Source organism: Oncorhynchus gorbuscha, linkage group LG19 (assembly GCF_021184085.1).
Source record: "Oncorhynchus gorbuscha isolate QuinsamMale2020 ecotype Even-year linkage group LG19, OgorEven_v1.0, whole genome shotgun sequence".
Taxonomy (NCBI): Eukaryota; Metazoa; Chordata; class Actinopteri; order Salmoniformes; family Salmonidae; genus Oncorhynchus; species Oncorhynchus gorbuscha.
This window is the reverse complement of record NC_060191.1, coordinates 42,091,283-42,112,454: the sequence shown is the minus strand read 5'-3', so window position 1 is coordinate 42,112,454 and position 21,172 is coordinate 42,091,283. Positions and strand designations below refer to the sequence as shown.

Below are 21,172 nucleotides of genomic sequence, written 5' to 3'. Positions count from 1 at the left end.
TTCAGTTAGCCATTGTTACTGTGTATGTAAAACGCAAGCTAAAAAGTACCCAGGGACTTGCCTTGGCTCCAAGTCAGAGCAGGTCCACTGGAGCCATGGCCCAGTGAGAAACAGGTTCCGGCCCGCGTAGTTGGAAACAAAATAGTCTGCGTCTTTTGGGTATAACACCGGGGTAAATCCTCAGTGGACATCCACCATTAGCTAAAGAGATCTGGGATTAATGATGACGTGACTTCCTGGAGCCAAGAGGTGTAAGGAAATGAGTCACACAGGGATCATGGTTAGCAGGAAACACTAGGATAACAGGTTGATGACATACTACCACAGAGACGTCTGTCCGCCCCACCGCCTAGGCTGCCCACCAAACTACGAGAAACACTGGTCAGTTAGTTACTGGTTGATCACGTATCGCCTTTATTAAATACTTCACAACCTCCCCTTCAGTGAACAGTTATAAAATGTTACCTTTTGTCAAACAGGACACTGTTCAATTTACAAAGCATTGACTTTTTGTAAAGGGCAAAACAAAACTAGAAAAAACTAGATGCTTGTGTAGCCAGGCTTTCATACCTCTATGGATTTGAGTTGAGTTTATTTTACATGTTTGAACCTTCAACAAAACAAGAATGTCAGTGTCTGTTTCTCCTCTCACGGTTACAGTCTGCATCCCACTTAAATGCAGGGGAATGAAATGTATTTCTTTGTAATTATATATATATATATATATATATATATATATATATATATATATATATATATATATATATATATATAAAAATAATATACACACGGGTGATATCTATATATATCTATATATCTATATATATATATACACATATACACACACACAATATCAAATGATTCAAATGAACTGTCATGTGACAGAGGAGACAGGAGAGGCAGATATCTCATAAGTATAAAAAATAAATTAAAATGATCATATCTCACGTGACAGATGGACTATGTGGTTTTCAATTCACAGTTCTGACTCTGGCAGAGAGGTGTGAGTGGAACCTCAAGCAGGGGTGTGTGGGGTAGTGGGACCAACATGGCCAACATAGTCATAGGACAGACAGACAGACAGACAGACAGACAGACAGACAGACAGACAGACAGACAGACAGACAGACAGACAGACAGACAGACAGACAGACAGACAGACAGACAGACAGACAAGAGATAACTGTGCCGACAGAGCATATGGCTCAAATATTAAATAAGAAGAGAGCCAACAGAGGGGAAAGACTGGCAGATAACAGACGGACAGTGCAAAGAAATTACTTCAAATCAAGCAACAAAAGAATTGTATTCGTATATAATATACTGTACTGTTATAACGCTACAGGCAGAGGGAATGGCAGTGAATGTTCTCTATGTGTTATCTTTGCCTGTGATTGTACTAGAAAAGCTACAATGATTGACAAGTATTCTGACGGCGACACAGTGGAAGCTAGTGACGTGAAAGGGTTGGTGGGATATGGACAGAACGGATGATAAAAGGGAGAGCTTGGAGACTGGAGTTACAAACAAATGCAAAGGAAAATTAACAGGACTAGGAGAAGCATAAATGACAAAGTACAGCCCATTTAAATCTGTGGACTCATTTTTGTTGTCCTATAATTGTTCTCTCTTAAAGTAGGGAGGGACTCTCGTAAAGGGAATACATTTATTTATACATCTGTTTGTTTTAAAATAGAGTTCGCTCTTTCCCAGACTCTGACATATCCACCCTAAACCCTCCCTCCCTAGCCCCAAAGTCTGTTATAGAAATCAAACACTGCAGGTGTGACGCCAGAGCAACATGTTCAAACGTTCACAGTCTGTGGCCAGTCCAACTTCTGCCTCAGTGCGCTCCTTGCTGATGCGTTCAGTGTTAGTCTCTAAAACAATGTTCGACCAGGATAGGCTCATATATCACTGGCAGAAGGGTGATGCCGTGGGGTCAAAGCCTTTGAAAACCTCCTTCAGAGAAGCATTGTCCTGCTCCGTGGTGGTGGTGGTGTCGCCAGGCTGGGCAGGGCTGTTCCCACCAAAGGGGCTGCCGGAGCCGCTGGGCTTGCTGGCCTGTTTCACCATGCTGAAGAGCGAAGACACAGGCAGGTTGTGGATGCCCGCCGGGGCCTGCTCGGCACCACCAGGGGGGCCCTGTCCGGCCATGGAGGAGACAGAGGCAGCAGGACCTCCGGGGGGCCCGGTGGACGGCGAGGGTGCAGGCTTGGGCCTGGGCCGGTTATAGCTGTTGTAGCGGTCAGTGGACTGCTCGCTGCTCTTCTCTGGCTCCGGCTGGTCCAGGGCAGACTTACGGACAAACAGGGGCTCCTTGGCCTTGGGCTTGGCTGGTGCTGCCTCACTGGGTTTGGGCTCTGTGGGGCCACTGCTGGGGGTTGTGTTTGTGGTGGCACCAGGGCCCTCAAGTTTACCTGCACTAGGAGTCCGGGGATCATAAAGACTGATACCACTCAGCACACTGCTGCCACCAACTGCACCCACTCCCCCTCCACGACCCACTCCACCTGCAGACAGTAGCCGAGGGTCGTAGGGGGCGATGGTGGGGGAGGAGGAGCCGGAGGTGGGTGGAGGGGCTGCTGGGGTGATCGTCAGAGGGGGGACAGGGGACTCTGAAGACTGCTTCAGGACAGATTTCTGCGGCTGGAGCCGGGGGTCAGCGGGGGCTTTGCGGGCCATTCGAGGATCGACGGGCTTGTCGACAGGGATGGGCAACAAAGCAGGAGGCGCCGGCAACAAGGCCGGTGGAGGGACAAGGGGGAGAGAAGGGGATGACTGGGAGGGGCCGGATGAGGCGTTAACAGTCTTGAGGATGCGAGAGAGCAATTCAAAGTCTGGGAGGGAGGAGGAGGGGGCTGGGGGTTCTAAGGAGGGAGGGGGATGGGTGGGGTATGGGGGAGGGCCGTATGGATTCGCTGCTGGCTGCGTGAGAGGCGGGGATCCAGGGCTGAGACAGGGGGGATGCCTGGAGGGAGGGGGAGAAGGTCCTGTTTAGGGATTGGGATAGGGATGAGGTCCTCGGGGTTCCATGTCACTGTCTTAGCGTAGGGGGGCATGTGCAGGAGAATGTCCTTCTTAATGTGGCTGAACTGCCTCAGCTGGGAGCGTGGGTCCCTCAGGGCCATGCCCATCAGGGGGTCCAGGGGGATGGGCACAGGCTTGTCCCTCAGAACCCTCTCCGTCTCCTCCTCCTCTGCAGGGGGAGCCGTGAGGGGCGGGGGCTTGTACACCAGGGGGGCGTCTGGTTTGGGGGTGAGGGTGGTGGTAGCAAGCCGTGCCAGGCGGGGGTCTGCAGGGGTGACGGTGGAGGCCAAGGAGGGGTTGGGAGAGTCCAACGCCTGGGCAGAGTCTGTAGCCCGGGAGAGGCGGGGGTCGCGGGCCAGCCGGGGGTCCCCCTGACGGGAGTCCGCCGGTCGGATGGAGGGGTGCGCTGGGGAGCCTTTCTGGAGGCGGGGGTCGCTGGTGGGACCCTCCGGTTTGGGGGGCCCTTGGCTCTGCTGGCGGAGTGTCTTCAGGATGGATGTGACACTGCCACCTCCATCCTCATCCTCACTGGAGTACCAGTTAGCTGAGTCACCTAGGAGATAAAGCAACAGGAATCAGTGACATAGTCAACCGTACTGACGGTCTGTAAGTACCACAACCACTGAACATTTAAACGTTAAAACTTTTAAACGAAATTGGGATCCTGCTTGGGGTCATTGTCCATTTGGAAGACCCATTTGCGACCAAGCTTTAACTTCCTGGCTGATGTCTTGAGATGTTGTGTCAATATATACACCTAATTTTCCTTACCCATGATGCCATTTATTTTGTTAAGTGCAACAGTCCCTCCTGCAGCAAAGCACCCCCACAACATGATGCTGCCACCCCCCGTGTTTCACGGTTGAGATGGTGTTCTTCGGCTTGCAAGCCTCCCCATTTCCTCCAAACATAGCGATGGTCATTATGGTCAAACAGTTCTATTTTTGTTTCAATCAGAAAGGAGGACATTTCTCCAAAAAGTACGATCTTTGTCCATCTATTGTTTGTACAGATGAACGTGGTACCTTCAGGCATTGCTCCCAAGGATGAACCAGACTTGTGGAGGCTTACAATATTTTCTTGGCTAATTTCTTTTGATTTTCCCATGATGTCATAAATACATCCACAGGTACACCTTCAATTGACTCAAATTACATCAATTAGCCTATCAGAAGCTCATAAAGCCATTACATAATTTTCAGGAATTTTCCAAGCTGATTAAAGGCACGTCAATATCAGTGTATGGAAAAATTACTTTTGTCATGCACAAAGTAGATGTCCTAACCGACTTGCCAAAACTATAGTTTGTTAACAAGAAATTTGTGGAGTGGTTGAAAAACAAGTTTTAATGACTCCAATCTAAGAATATGTAAATTTACGACTTCACACTGTATACCCAAAATTAAAATAATTAAAATGTTTAATCTTTTATCTCAGAAAACTTAGGGGGCCCAATAAAACCTTGGCCTGACCTAAATCAATGTCAGAGCCCAACATAATTAGTAGTCTCACACACCAACAGCTCCACCTAGCGACGGAGTGGAGTAGAGGCCCATTGGAGTCACTAATCTGATCCATGGGAGTGTATTACACAACCAGAGCCCAGAGGATGTTGACTCTGCTGAGGGTTACAAGTGAGGGTCAGCGGTGTCATACAGACATTTCCTGCCTCCTCGGGACACATATACATTTCTAACAAAACAAAAGGAGACAGGAACACTGTACATTTTCCAGACTTACACAAGCACTTTGAGGATAAAACCGCACGACTTGTTAATTACCGTTAGATTTATATACGTTCCAAATGGCACCCTATTCCCTGTATAGAGCACACTTTAGACCAGGGTGCAGCCAGGGTTTACACAGCATATGCACTCGACTGAACCTACTTTATGTGCCTTACATAGCTAGCCTATACGGGTGAGTGCGACCTAGAGCAAGTTTTTATATGGTGCAGTATTAATATAGCATTGTCCTGCAGTGTTTGCACTGCCAATGCACTGTTTATACGGTGTCAGTGGGAATTGTTTGTTTTGTCTATGGAGAATTGAGATGGAGTCATGCCAGGTTAACCAGGCCCAGTAGAAGTACTTATGTTTTTGTCTGTGTTGGCTTGCTATTATATTAGTGTCTAAGCAACATGCCAGTAGCATACCACCCTGCATACCACTGCTGGCTTGCTTCTGAAGCAAAGCAGGGTTGGTCCTGGTAAGTTCCTGGATGGGAGACCAGATGCTGCTGGAAGTGGTGTTGGAGGGCCAGTAGGAGGCACTCTTTCCTCTGGTCTAAAAAAAATATCCCAATGCCCCAGGGCAGTGATTGGGGACACTGCCCTGTGTAGAGTGCCGTCTTTCGGAAGGGACGTTAAACGGGTGTCCCGACTCTCTGAGGTCATTAAAGATCCCATGGCACTTATCATAAGAGTATGTGTTAACCCCGGTGTCCTGGCTAAATTCCCAATCTGGCCCTCAACCATCACGGTCACCTAATAATCCCCAGTTTACAATTGGCTCATTCATCCCCCTCCTTTCCCTGTAACTATTCCTCAGGTCATTGCTGCAAATGAGAACGTGTTCTCAGTCAACTTACCTGGTAAAATAACAGATAAATAAAAAGCATAATAGACTTCAATACAGTGTCCAAAGCAGGGGTGGGCAATGTTTTCGGATCAATTTGTTCATCAAAAGCAATTTGCAGGCCAGAAAAAGGATAGTTATTTGAAAACTATTATAATTTGACATACACCGATTCCAATTAGTGGATTCGGCTATTTCAGCCACACCAGTTGCTGACAGTAGGGCTGGTGATATGGACAAAATCTCATATCGCGATATAGGTCATTTCATATCCCAATAACGATACATGTCACAATATACACATTTTCTGTCAATTCAATTAATAAATAGTTTATATAAAATGACCACACGTAAAGGCCTATTTCTTATTACATTTTGAATTATACTCAACAAATAAGGCATTTGGTACCTTGGGTCGAGTGTTGAGCACCAACTCACGAAACCCCCATCTCTCAACCGTGTAAATTGGGGCCATATCTTTGCAGATGTAAGTTGTAACGGCAGCTGTTATCTCCTTCCATCTTCCTGATTCTTTGCCAATAGGCAAAAGCCTATTGCAAGGACTGAGTCGGGGGTTTGTTTTGATCACTCGACTGTACTTTTTGGGGTCTCATCCGTAGACTCTCTCTGTACTGTTTCACATGATTCTTGTGTAGGTGGTAAGAGGTTAGTGGTGTTTGAGCCTGTTGTCTGGACCGGCCTGTGGCATATTTTGCAGAGGACGGTTTTCTGGTCCGTGTCAGACTTTTCATACCCAAACCACGTCCATGCGACCGAAATAGACCCTCTTTAAGGTACGAGCTCCGTGCTCTGTGTCACATTCACTCTCCTCCATGTTTGTTTGTATTGCAAATTTCCTTTTACACGCAAAGCGACGTCCAATTGACTAAAAATATTGCCACAAAGAGTGTGATTTGCGACACAACGAAATAAACAATAGGAAAATATCTATCGTTTCATATTATGCTCTATCGTCAGACGATGTATATCGTCATATCGCCCACAATGCCAAGCCCTAGCTGACAGGTGTATAAATACAGAGCACACAGCCATGCAATCTCCATAGAAAAACATTGGCAGTAGAATGGCCTTACTGAAGAGCTCAGTGACTTTCAACGGGGCATCGTCACAGGATGCCACCTTTCCAACAAGTCAGTTTGTCAAATTTATGACCTGCACCGGTCAACTGTAAGTGCTGTTATTGTGAAGTGGAAACGTTCAGGAGCAACAACGGTTCAGCCGTGAAGTGGTAGACCACACAAGCTCACAGAACGGAACCGCCGACTGTTGAAGCGCGTCTGTCCTCAGTTGCAACATTCACTACCAAGTTCCAAACTGCCTCTGGAAGCAACATCAGTACAAGAACCGTTCGTTGGGAGCTACATGAAAGGAGATTCCATGGCCAAGCAGCCGCACACAAGCCTAAGATCACTATGTGCAATGCCAAGCGTCGGCAGGAGTGATTAAAGCTCGCCGCCATTGGACTCTGGAGGAGTGGAAATGCATTCTCTGGAGTGATGAATCACGCGTCACCATCTGTTTGTCCGATGGACAAATCTGGGTTTGACAGATGCCAGGCAGGAGAACGCTGCCTGCCCCAATGCATAGTGCCAAATGTACAGTTTTGGCAACAGTTTGGGGGAGCCCCTTACCTGTTTAACCATGACAATGCCCCCTTGCACAAAGTGAGGTCCATACAGAAATGGTTTGTCGAGATCTGTGTGAAAGAACTTGACTGGCCTGCACAGAGCCCTGACCTCAACCACATCAAACACCTTTTGGATAAATTGGAACGCCGACTGCGAGCCAGGCCTAATCGCCCAATATCAGTGTCCGACCTCACGAATGCTCTTGTGGTCTGAATGGAAGCAAGTCCTGCAGAAATGTTCCAATCTAGTGGAAAGCCTTCCCAGAAGAGTGGAAGCTATTATAGCACCAAAGAGGGTACAAACTCCATATTAATGCCCATGATTTTGGAATGAGATGTTCGACGAGCAGGTGTCCACATACTCTTGGTCATGTAGTGTACTTTATATCTAGTTTTAGACATTCAAGAGTGACCAGGGTGGCCTAGAGTGGTGTAACTGCTGCAGCATGGATTCGAATCCGGCCCATTTCAGCAACTCTCTCCTCTATCTTTCCCCTCTCTCTATCTATCCAATCACAATTATTTTTAAAACATTTTTTAAAGAGTGGCCTGGAGTGTCTACGCCTGGGGGGGAGGGGTCTACTAAGCTAACATATGAAATTGTTTTAAAATGGTCATACCAAGGATCATTTAGATATGTGATTTTGAATTTTAGGATTAAAAAAATATTGAACGCATGTTGCCCACCCCTGGTCTACAGTCGGTCTGTCTGTGTGTGTATATATATATATATATATAGAACGTACCTTCCACGTCCCTCTCTCCTACCCCCTTGGCAAGTCTGGCCCTCTCCTCATCCTCCTGCTGTTTCTGTTGAATTCTCATGAACAGCATGCGTTGGGCCGGCGGCAGAAATTCAGGCACTCCCATCCCCGCCTGCTGATTGGCCGAGCCTCCGTTTGCGGGAACGTCAGGACCTCCCACGGAGCTATGGTTTCCTCCCGATCCTCTTGCTTCTTTCACGTCCATCCCTCCAAAGCCCTGGAAGTGATCACCTGAAAGGTACAGGAGGAAGGTTGACAACTACAATACAGAACACTCTCAGAGACACATAACAGCACAGGTTTAAATTCAATCTGAAATGATATTGGAGGGAAGTCTCTGATTAGTCTCTGATGCGAACAGTGATTGTATGCTTCGTTCATGATGTGATACGATATCAGCTCAGCTCACCTTCCTCCACTACCTCGTCCATATTCATGTCTTGCTGCTGGTTGAAGAAGTTATCAAAGAAGTTACCCCCTGGAGGAGGTCCGGGGGGCATCATAGGCCCCCCTTCTGGGCCAAAGCCTGGCATCATGGGGGGTCCTCCAGGGCCCATGGGTGGGGGAGGACACATGGACATGTCTGGGGGCATCATGCCAGGTGGAGGGAACCGAGGCGGAGGCCCCCAGGGCCAGGGTGCCCTTGGGGGCCAGTGGCGCCAGCTTGGCCTGTGGCAGTTCCTGGGGTCTGACCTCTGCAGAGAGAAAGATTGTTGAGTTATACCATGTTCCTAGCGCACACTCAAACTATAAAAGCCACATAAATAGGTTTGGATGGATGTGAAAAGCTCACCGGTGATTAGCTAGTTTCTGAGCTAGCTGTCCCGTGGGCTGCACCTTGATCTCAAACAACGAGGGGATCTTCTTCCCTCCATTGCCAGGACAGGGGGGTTGGGGGCCCATGGATGGGGGTGCGGGACCATTGGGGTTGGGAGGGCCCTGGTAGGGGCCACTGTCTGGGTAGGCGGGAAGGGAACCAGGACAGGGACCGGGCCCTTGGTTAGGCCCTGGGCCGGGGAGGCCGTTGGGGGACATGGGGCCCTGTGGTGGTCCAGGAGATCCAAAGTCCCCAGGGCCAGAGTTGTCGGGTGGCCCTGGTCTGGGCGGTGTCGGGAGCAGGCCCACCCCAGGAGGAGGCTTGGGAAGGGGGTTGATCCCCTGCTTCTTTAGCTCCTCCACCTCCTTCTCATCCTCAGCTCCAGCCTCTGCATCCTCCGCCAGCATCTACAAACATGAGGTGAAAAGGAGGTCAAAAGGGGTTAACAGACTAACACAGAGGAGAGGGAGTGATTTAAAGAAACAGAGAGAATTGGTGTCTAAATCCACTTGAGGACGGCTCACCTTGTTTAGCAGGTCTTGGGTGTCGTCGGTCAGAGGCTCGTGGGAGAACATGCACTCGTCTCCATTCACACAGCTCCCGGTGGTGTGGAACAGCTTGCAGGGGAAATCACGTGCTGGGGAGTTAAGGAACTATGGAAGGCCTGGATGGACTGAACTCACTCAAAGACTGTCTCGGGTGTAGCACTGATATAGGCTATACTAAACTTGACAACTAGTATGGCCGTTCTAGCAATGCTAGCTGGAAACACACACTGAAGGAAATGTCCTATCTGATACAAAGTGAACTGCAGGTAAAGGATATCATGCATGTAGGGGCAGTTTTCAGCCCGTGCGCAGAAGCCAGTGATGTAGAACTTGCAGAGTTCTTTCTTCTTGGGCAGCTCAATGTCGTGGCTGAAGTTGCAGTGTTCCCCCTGGAAAGTTGGCAAAGCGTTAAAACAATAAAAAATCACGTTTGGACAAGATTTGAAAAAGCAGTTGACGGTAACATATGTCAGAAGGAAAATGATTTGGCATTCTATTGAGAATGGCAAGAACATTATCTCTGCTCAAATTCCATGATTTCCTTCTTACCCATGTACAGCGGCCCTCCATGTAGTACTTGCAGATGGGTTTCCCTTTCTTGTCTTGGTGCTTGTCCCCCTGGTGCTTGTTGTGCTGGCCTCCTCCTCCATCCTGCACCACAACACAAGCAAACAAACATTACCAGTTTCAGAGCGTTATCAGAAACTTGTACAGGTTGAGTAGTCATTCAGATGAGCGAGCAGGTCTGTAAGGTGTTGTAGTTGGTTTTATTCTCACCCCCATGTCCCCATTGTCTCCATTGTTGTCCTCATCGTGACCCTGGTCTCCGCCCCCTCGGCCTCTCCCCCGGTTCCTACCTCGGCCTCCCCGGTTCATACCACGCCCCTGTTTCCCCCGGCCCCGCCCCCGCCCACCTTTACCACCTGGTTGGAGCAGAGAGAGACACTTCATCAGTGGGCTACAATGGAACAAGACAGGCAACCATTTTGGATCAGGTGCAAAGCATGTTTACTTAGGAAGTACATCAGAACAGCTAACCTAGCATGTCTTTATTACAGTAGCATGACTAAGTATTGTGTAGTGTGAATAATAGTGGTAATCCTTCACATTCTGACAGCCAACTCACCCCTTCCACGGTCTTTGGACTTCCTGTACTGAGAGTATTCATCATAGTCATCTTCACCCATGTGGTCATAGTCATCGTCTCCATACTAGAACACAACATCAACAGGATAAGGAACCATTCAGAAGCAAAACACTTTCCCAAAACAATATAATTTAGCAAGCACACCAGTATCATTGATAAACAATGTGAAATGATCTGTGCATCTGGGGCCAGAGGATGACTGTCTTTGACTCACCTCCATCTCGTCTCCTCCTCCTCCTCCTCCTCCTCCTCCTCCTCCATACATCATCCCTTCTCCATCCTCATTGTCTCCGCCCATCTTGCCCCCTCGTCCCCGACCCCTGCTCCCTCCTCTTCCTCTACCTCCACGCCCTCCTCTCATGCCTCCTCGACCTCTCTGGTTCTTCATACGACCTTTACCTCCTGTGGAGAAAGAAAAAGAAGCACTGTCAGCACCTTGTGTCAGCATCTCCAAGGCACGCGGGGACCTGCAAGCAAACTAGTAAGGGTCGTTCAATTCACCTCTGACCCCATTTTTTCTACCTCTGCCCCCGCGACAGTTGCCCCTTCCACCTCCATCGCCGCTGCCTCCCTCCTTGGACTTGCGGTACTGGTTGAGCTCCTTGGTGAAGTCATCGTAGTCTTCATCGCCCATCTCCTCATCCTCCTCTCCCTCGTAGTTCTCCTCTTCATAATCGCCGTAGCTCCCGTAGCTTTGCTTGTCCATCTTCACGTAGCTGCCCTTCTTAGGCATGGGGCCCCCGTGGACAGAGGACGGGGCTGGTGGGTAACCTCCAAGGGACTGGGAAGGAAACAAAATCATTGTTAGACCACTGTAATTACATGGTGACAAACAGACTAGCAACTCCGCAGCAGGTATCATGTGATTTAGAGCGCCGCCATGGGGTAACTTACAGAAGGGGTGTACGTAGGGCTATAGTCCCGATACTTCCTCTTCTCACCTGGGCTGTAGTCAGAGTCATCGCTAAAGTCTGAGTGGTCATCACTGGAGGAGGCATGACGCTGTAACACCACACACAACACAGAAAGAGAGATAGGTTGAGTGACAAAGGTTGAGTGACAAAGTACGAAGAAACATTTAGACTAAACAGTAAGAAAGCAATAACATCCCTGATCTGAAGGGTATGTATAGGACGATGAAAGCCAGAGCTGAGCTGGATGTGAAACACACACACAAACGCTATCTTACTTTGTGCTTGGATTTGCGTCTCTTCTTGGCTCTCCTCTTCTCCTTCTCTCGCTCCCTCTCTTTTTTCCTCTTCCTCTTGTGGCGGCGGGCCTTCTCGTCGTCCTTCTCGTCGCCGCTGGCGTGGCGCTCTTTGCTACGGTGAATTTTCTCTGGGGGGGCTGCCTCTGTTGCTGTTGCTTCTTCACCTGCACCTCCATCTTCTCCTCCTCCCCCGGTGCCGGGCTCCTCTGCCACCTCCACCTCTCCACCATCATCCTCCAACTCCCCCTCTTCCAGCTCACCATCCTCACGTCTGTGACAAACCGAGAACAGATAGGCAGGACATCAAAATGCTGTTCAAGCCACACTCCGGTCTCAAACGCGTAGTTCATGTTTGGACTCCCAGTATGGGACAGGTGGATGGTTCCTGGGTGGTGAACATTACATTCCTAGACACCACCACCAGACCATAATTATAAGGGATCAAAGCTTTTTGTCTGGGGAAAGGTAAAGTGGGAAAAAATGGCATTAACAACTGCGAGTGCTAGGCTGGGAATTTGGATAATTCCTTTTTCATGGTTGAGCTAAAATAGCAAAATTCAATTGTACCTGTTCTACACATTGATGACTTGTATAGCCCGAGGGAGTCACTTCCCTCATGTTCTAACGTGAACAATTTAATTTGTGGGTTTTTAATTATGCCGTTTCCTTGTGCATTTCTGTATGTTTGTCTTGACAGTGGAGATAATGCGGTTGTCCTCGGGGCCAATCAGCTGTTGTTATCCTATCCTGTGAAAATGTCTGAGAGCTGCGTTTCTCTGAACTCGTCAAACATTAATCACACCACCGTTCACTCACAAACCATGACAACGTAGGCTGCTCTGCTGGAACATTCTGATGAGTTATGAGTGTTTGGGTGACTGGGTTGATGGTTGGCTGTTATTGTGGGTGACATAAACCTAGTGTGTGCTGAGAGTCAGAGGGCCAGATCATGTTTTTCTTAGACTGAACACATAGGCCTAACAACTGTATGCTGGAGATAGGACTGCTAGGGTGTAAAGGATGTGTGTTATTTGTGTCAAAACAAGCTGAGTTATCGCGAGGAGGACAGGGATAAGGTGGGTGTGGTCTGTGGTAAACAAATTATATGGCAGTTAATATATGGGACAGCAATCAGTAAAAGCAAGTTTCTCAGCATTTCGTTATAGGTATGACATTTCCATGTGTGTGTAATGTGTACACTTTGAGCTTCACTGTTTTGTCTCTTTGGACTGGGAGAAGTTGAGAGTGATGCAACTATGATGATGCAACTGGTGGGGAGGGGGATTCAGTACTGCTGGACATGCGGAATCCGTTGGCCTTCATGATACAGGGTGGATTCAACATCAACATTCATTTCAAGGACATTTTGAAAGCAATAGGCCCATCACTAAATCGAGCTAGTCATTCCTGTGCGGGGAGATCAAAGTGTTTACATAACAAAAATGATCTTAAACAGTCTGCTATTTATCAGTGAAGATTAGTCAATTTCATCTGTCAACAGACCTCAACAGCATGCAATATGCTTGCTTAGAAGATGAAAATATTTAACCAACAACCAATACACAGCTCAAACTTTACACAGGAAACTGCAGTGGTTAAAACTGTATTAAAACTGGAATAGCTGGGCCTAAATGTGGCTAGAGAAAACAGACAAGAAATTAGAAACAGAAACATTTTTCCCCTGCCATCTTTCAAGGTGTAGTTTCACAGAGGCGTGCCATTACATGATTTACTGAAATACACTGGCGTGACAATAAGGCATGCTATGTAGGACATGACTTTCCTCCGGGGCACGAGGGTTGCTGGGACTTACTACGGTCTCCTGCTCCTCCTTACGTTTAGTTATCCTAAGTTTACTCTCAGCCAGAAAGGGACCAGATATAGATCTAGTCACTCTTAAATAAACCAAATTCCTCTACAACTGCAAGTTGATACATTTATTCCTTCATTGTGAATGGCATGGTATTACCACTTGGCATAAATCAATGGCGTCAACATAATTTAACTCAACACAGCCAACCCTTGAATCATGATCACTCACGTCCTTCAAGAGGCACAATGAGGCCATTCTTGATGAGCGCAGAACTTTGCATTGCTGGGGGTTCTTTGGACTGACATGGGCACGTACACAGAACAAAGGCTCTACTGACATAGCTCTGACTCTATTGGCACTCTATTGGAGTGCCAGGTTCAAGTATTCAGGATTCTGCAGACAAGCAAAACGCTTTATCATGATTTTGCTCAGTTCAGATGTCAGTCAAGCCAACCTATACTTCTACAGAGGCGTGCCACTCCCATTGGTTGGGAGTATGCCAAACCATTTAGTTGTGTAAAGAGACGTTAGGGTCGAGCCAAACCTATCTTGTCTTGCCCTGAATGAAAACTTCTTCTTACAACATTTTCAAACTGAGGTTACAGGTGTTTTGGTTTATTAACATTACAGTAATAAAGAATTTGATATAAAAAAATATATTGTCAGGCTGGTTAGATGTCCTGACAATTGTGTTAAATGGCAAATGCAAAGCACCTGTCAACAGCCTCCTCTGGGTTTAATAGCCCACATCACAGACTTCGCAAAAAAAAAAAGGATGTATCACTCCAATAACAACAGAGTGGTCAGGAAATGATAGCACTCACTACTGCCAATTAGATAAGGCTCTAGTCTACTCTACGCCAAAGAACTATGAACAGAAAAAAAGTTACACTTGGATCCAAATATATAGCCTAATAAAAATAAATAATACACAATCACACTTCAAACAAGACAACCTTTACAGTTGCTATAAAGTTGTGTGCGTCCACTGGACACACCCTATGTAGTTCCAAGAGCATAAAACTGAGTTAATGCTGAAAGTACTAGGTACAATCAGTCATGTAAACTTACATTTTCACTTAAAAATACATTTTACAATAATTTTCATGCATCATCACAACACAATTATAGCTTAATTAAAAAGGTAAAAATGTTCCCTAATAATCAATTAAACTACAAACAATGGGCCTTTGGGAAGTACTTACTGTGAGAGGTTTTCACATTCTGCACTCAAAAGCACTGTTATGACCACCCCCCCCCCCCCAAAGTTTTTGGAACATAATAGTGGTCTCCCCACTTTATTATTAGGGTTTGTGGAAATGGTATAACTTGGGTTGTTGGGGGTGCTGAAGACAGACAGGGAACATTTGTGGTTTACTTGACTTTTTTAGACATCTGATATGCTTTGCAAACGTTCAACACAGTGCTGGGATTTGGTGGGTGTTTGGGATAACAATCTAAAGTAATATAGCAGTCTGTCCTGAGAAAATATAAACTTTATAGGGGCACGAAATTAGGCAATTGTCCTGAACTAGCAAAGGAAGAAAATGTTAAATCCATTAATGTACAGATCTAGTAATAACTCAAATAACGTTTTAAAAATGGGTTAAAGTGGATGAGCATGCTAAAACAATTGTGCAATCACGTTTGTTACATTTTTGTTGACTAGTTAGTATGATCAATTTCACGCCCTGGAAATGTATCAAGTTGTTAATTGTTAGTGATTAAACGTTATATTAATCCCTAGCTAGTTGTCTTAGTTAACATTAGCCCGTGGACCAATAGTGAACTTCATAGGTAGTTAACATTAACTGATCGAACCAATTCATTTTATTCGCCGATTTAAGAGGGCTCCGTCTATATATAGGGTGACAAGTGAACAGCTGCATCAATTCCAATGACAAAATGCTTTCAACACAACTATCTAGTTGCTAAAAAAAAGGGGGCAGGCACAATGGCGGCCTTTGCTTACAAGCTAGATTGATCTGGCAAGCTAGCTAGCAAAAAAATAACTGCGTAGTTAGCCACTTCGTTACTTAGCATGAGTGCTAATAAAGGAAATACCTCCAATGTCACACAACTGGCTATTAATCCATTGCAATCAAGTCTTTGTCTGACCTGAAAAACCTATAATGTAATGATTAATTATGAAACTGTTAAAATTCGCCCTATTGGCTTGGCGGATAGTTAGCAAACTGGCTTTTCTTCCCCACGGAGGGCAGCCAGCTAGCTGGCGAGTTGGAGCGTTAGCTAGCCGTCTTTGCGATGCAATTTTGCAAAGCTTTTGTGTTCAAAAACGTTTTGGACATATAACTAATTGGAAATCTATTCAGAAATACATTTTTTGCTATTTAAGTTGATGGTGGACAATTAGCAAGCAAAAATCATATTTTTCTTCTTTCACTCTACTTTGGTGGGGATGCAACTTTGATGGATCAATTATTTGAACTGATGGTATTTTTCCTTCATAAAATAACTCCTTGAAATACTTATTCAAACTGAACAGATCCCAGGTTCATATTTGACCTTCCAGTTTGCGCTGAGCAACGTTTCAAGATGGCGTTCGTTACCTCTGTACTTGTTCCCCAGAAAAAGGCGAGTTTAATCCCTTTGAAAGAAAAAGGAAAAAGAAACCCGGGCTTTTTATACCTAAAAAGCACAGGACAAATAAATAGTTTGATAGAAATATGATTGTAGAATTACTCGACCTTTCGTCAGTGAGAAGACTGTGTTCGTGGTTGGTTGTTGTTGGGGAGTTTGGATGGACAGTCATGCTTTCCACAGCCATTTCCTCTAGCTACATTTAGGTGCAAAAAAAAATTACAACTCTACTGGCTTATGCGTCACTTAACTTGGATCTACAGTACTTGTTAATGGTTTAAGGAAGAGTTTCAGTTCATAGTAGTCAATTCCCCACTAACAGTTGTTAGAGAAATAGGTTGAAATTGTGTCCTGAGATTCTCCGTCCTACAGTTGCGCTGTAAAATGAAACTCATCCACTTAAAATGGCTGACTGTCTCCTCCAAAGAGAAGGGGCGGGATATTCCGAATATGACGACATAAACATTACGTTCTCATACGTTTGTCACGGAAATACCCGAACAATTTTCGTTCAGCGGTTTTGAAAGATCACTCTTTGGCGTGTGTATATGCATATCTGCAGCCTAGGGGACTGAATTTTAGGGCACGTTGAGGTATTCTGCTACCTGTCTAGTAATTTGAACAAGTTCACTTTACTTTTCTCTTAGTTGGCCCTCAGTTCCCTCTCCATGGAATGACTATATTGGTGGTAGCTTTATATTTAATTAATTGGGTGTTTCACCTGACAGTGAAATGCTTACTTACAAGCCCTTTAACCAACCATGCAGATTAGAAGAAAATAATATAACTAATAATGAAGGAATATCACAAAATACAAACCTAGGACCAGGTATAGGCTCCATTTTCATGTTTTTGTTATCATAAGGGAACTTTGATTTATAGCTTCATATCATGTTTTAAATGTAATTTCCTCTCACAGAATGTCTGAGCACTGCATTTAAAAATGTCATGAATTCATTTATTCCACTGTTACATTTGTTGGTAGGCCTGTGCTATGATGGTATGCATACAGTGGCAAGACACAATGTGAACCCTTTGGAATTACTTGGATTTCTACATAAATTGGTAATCAAATTGGATCTGATCTTCATCTAAGTCACAACAATAGACAAACCGTGTGCTTAAACTAATAACACACAAATTGTATTTTTCTTGTCTATATTGAATACATAATTTAAACATTCACAGTGTAGGTTGGAAAAAGTATGTGACCTCCTAGGCTAATGACTTCTGCAAAAGCTAATTAGAGTCAGGTGTCAACTAACCTGGAGTTCAATCAATGAGACAGAGATTGGAGATGTTGGTTAGAGCTGCCTTAACCTATAAAAAACACTCACAAAATTTAAGAACTAAAGAGATTGCAAAATACCTAAGATTAAAAATGGTTGACTTGCATAAAGCTGAAAATGGTTACAAAAGTATCTCTAAAAGCATTGATGTTCCTCAGTCCACTGTAAAACAAATTGTCTATAAATGTAGAAAGTTCAGCACTGTTGCTACTCTCTAGGAGTGGCCGTCCTGCAAAGATGACTGCAAGAGCACAGCGCAGAATGCTCAATGAGGTTAAGAAGAATCCTAGAGCGTCAGCTAAAGACTTACAGAAATCTACGGAATATGCTAACATCTCTGATGACAAGTCTACGATATGTGAAACCTTGAACAAGAATGTGTTCATGGGAGGACACCACGGAAGAAGCCACTGCTTGCAAAAGTGCACCTGGATGTTCCACAGTGCTAATGGCCAAATATTCTGTGGATAGATGAAACTAAAGTTGAGTTGTTTGGAAGGAAGGAACACACAACACTGTGTGGAGAAAGAAAGGCAGAGCACTCCAACATCAAAACCTTATCCTAACTGTAAAGTATGGTGGAGGGAGCATCATGGTTTGGGGCTGCCTCATGGCCTGGATAGCTTGCTATCGTCGACGGAAAAATGAATTTCCAAGTTTATCACGACATTTTGCAGGAGAATGTTAGGCTATCTGTCCACCAATTGAAGCTCAACAAACGTTTAGTGATGCAATAGGACAGTGACTCAAAACACTGAAGTAAATCAACAACAGAATGGTTTCAACAGAAGAAAATGTGCCTTCTGGAGTGGCTCATTCAGAGTCCTGACCTCAACCCGATTGAGATGCTGTGGCCTGCCCTCCAGACAGCAGTTCACACCAGACATCCCAAGAATATTGCTGAACTGAAACAGTTTTGTAAAGAGGGATGGTCCAAAATTCCTCCTGACCGTTGTGCAGGTCTGAGCTGCAACTACAGAAAATGTTTGGTTGAGGTTATTGCTGCCAAAGGAGGGTCAACCAGATATTAAATCCAAGGGTTCACATACTTTTTCAACCCTGGACTGTGAATGTTTATACGGTGTGTTCAATAAAGACATAACGGATAATTGTTTGTGTGTTATTAGTTTAAGCTGACTGTGTTTGTCTATTGTTGTGACCCAAATGAAGATCAGAGCAAATTTTATGACCAATTTATGCAGAAATCCAGGTATTTCCAAAGGGTTCACATACTTTTTCTTGCCACTGTATGTCTTACAGTGAGAAAATGGGGAGAAGAAAAAACATAAGGAGATGGCCTATTCTTTTGATAAAGTACAAACCTCTACGGATCTGAGTTTCAATGGGTCCACTCTCTTCACATATAGATGGAAAAATTCCAAACAGTCCCTTTACAAGTCAAAATGTAGAATAAACTTAATTTGAACTTTACCTGTTGTCCACTGATTTCGTTCTGCTGGTAGAATTTGAGACAAAATATCCACAGGAAAGTATTATTAAATCGACTTCAAAAGGTGGGTCTCTGTGTATGGCTTTCACGATTTGTTTGCTCATCACCTAAGGGATGTGCACAAGATGGAAGTACATCCACGCAATGTATGCATACTAACCAAAGTCGTGCAGGTGTTTACAAGGTTTTGTGCATGTGCCAGGTGATAGAAAAGTCTCAACGGCAGTGCCGTTACTCTAAAAGGTCAGGTGAATAATACTGTCGTGTGGATATTTTTTTCTCAGATTTTGACCCGAATAAGGACCAACCACACAGACAACCGGTAGAGTAAGTCCAAATGAAATTGTACTCTACATTCTGACTTGTAAGGAAACTTTCAAGTTTTTGCAGTTATTTAATTCAGACTGTGTATGCAGAAAGCTTGCCCGACGACTCAAACGGAATTCTTAAACTACTCTATGTTCGCTACAGAAGAAACTAACGTCCGTGGGACGAAGAAGGTAGACAGGGAAAAAGGAAGAACGTGGAACATATTAAGAGTAAATATTGAGTGCTACAGAATACAATGTAACATGACCAGTGAGTGTGAATTAACTGCGGTGGCAGGTGCGGTGAAGAACGCAGAGTTTGAGCCTCATTCAGATGGCGATAAAGATGTTTTTGCCCAGTGAGAGTGAGAATTTTTGGAGAGAATGGATCCTTGCCTTCTGGGTGATTCATATGTGGTGTCAGGTTGGGTGGAGGAGAGTTTGAGGAATGGTGGGGAAGTGGAATCTTGTTTATGTTTTTGTATTTCTGCCGTCCAGAGGAACGTGCGCTCCGCACCACCTGGCGTTAAGTGTTGAGGAGGCTCAACTGAATTTTAAGATTCCTGGTGTCTGTGACGCCCACTGTTTGGTGCAACGGAGACCCCCGGTGGAGAGGGTGGTGAAACAGAGATGACACTGTCTGTACTACTGAGTTTTGATGCCTTTATCTGGTAAAAACTCTGCAAGTTAGGATGTGTCAGTTATACCATGAGAGCTTTTGACCCGAACCCATTACTGGTTTAGGTTTCAAGCTTATGGTCATGTGACAGTAGTGTGTAGGATGGATATTCCTAGATGTGAGAAGTGTGCAGGAGGGCCTAAGACAAAGGATTGTGTAGTATCGGTGGAAAAGGTTGTGTGTGTGTGGAAACAGTAGGGGTATCCATGGTGCTGGAGATCAGAGGTGTCTGGTGAGAGAAAGGCAGGTTGAGGTTGCCAGGATCAGAGTAATGCAGGTGTCATATGCTGAGGCACTAAAGAGAGTAGTAGAAGAAGATGAGCCACCCTTACGGAAAAAGATTGCTGTCAAAGTGCAGTATAATGGCAGTATCAAATCAAATCAAATTGTATTAGTCACAGATGCTTGGTTAGCAGATGTTATTGTGAGTGTAGCGAAATGCTTGTGCTTCTAGTTCAGACAGTGCAGCAATATCTAACAAGTAATATAACAATTCCACAACAACTACCTAATACACACAAATCTAAGTCAAGGGATGGAATAAGAATGTGTACTTATAAATATATGGATGAGCAATGGCCAAGCAGCATAGGCAAGATGCAATAGATGGTATAAAATACAGTGTATACATAATGCAGTAATGCAAGGTATGTGAACATCATTATTAAAGTGGCATTAACAAAGTGACTAGTGATCCATTTGTTAGAGTGGGCAATGATTTCACGTCTGTATGTAGGCAGCAGCCTCTCTGTGTTAGTGATGGCTGTTTAGCAGTCTGATCGAAGCTATTTTTAAATTTCTCTGTCCCAGCTCAGCAGTACTGACCTCGCCTTCTGGATGGTAGTAGGTGAACAGGCAGTGGCTCGGGTGGTTGTTATCCTTGATGATCTTTTTGGCCTTCCTGTGACATCGGGTGCTGTAGGTGTCCTGGAGAGCAGGCAGTTTGCCCCTGGTGATGTGTTGTGCAGACCGCAAAACCCTCTGGAGAGCCCTGCGGTTGTGGGTGGTGCATTTGCCGTACCAGGCAGTGATACAGCCCGACAGGATGATCTCAATTGTGCATCTATAACTGCAGTATGCTGCAAATACTGCGTCCAAAAGAATACATTTTTTTTAACTGCAGTGATTTTGTGGTATAACAGCAGTTCAACTGTAGGACACTGCAGTTATTCTGCAATTACCGTGTCCAAAATACTACAGTCGACTGCAGTTACTACACTTTTACTGCAGTTTCAAAACAGCAATCTTTTTTGTAAGGGTGACGGATCCTAAGAGGATCCCTGTGAGTAGGA

At 45.2% G+C, this 21,172-nt stretch overlaps 1 protein-coding gene across 1 annotated transcript; it reads right to left on the bottom strand.

Moving 5' to 3' along the window:
• Nucleotides 1-1,287: 1,287 nt before the first annotated feature.
• Nucleotides 1,288-16,557, bottom strand: LOC124004889 (zinc finger CCCH domain-containing protein 4-like). Its single transcript, XM_046313712.1, is given in 15 exon segments — nt 1,288-2,928; nt 2,931-3,583; nt 8,001-8,249; nt 8,428-8,711; nt 8,812-9,242; nt 9,360-9,469; nt 9,661-9,772; nt 9,933-10,034; nt 10,161-10,297; nt 10,510-10,594; nt 10,745-10,902; nt 11,053-11,311; nt 11,425-11,532; nt 11,720-12,011; nt 16,262-16,557. Coding segments are annotated over 15 exon segments (4,074 nt in total). The 5' UTR covers nt 16,342-16,557; the 3' UTR covers nt 1,288-1,914.
• Nucleotides 16,558-21,172: the final 4,615 nt, after the last annotated feature.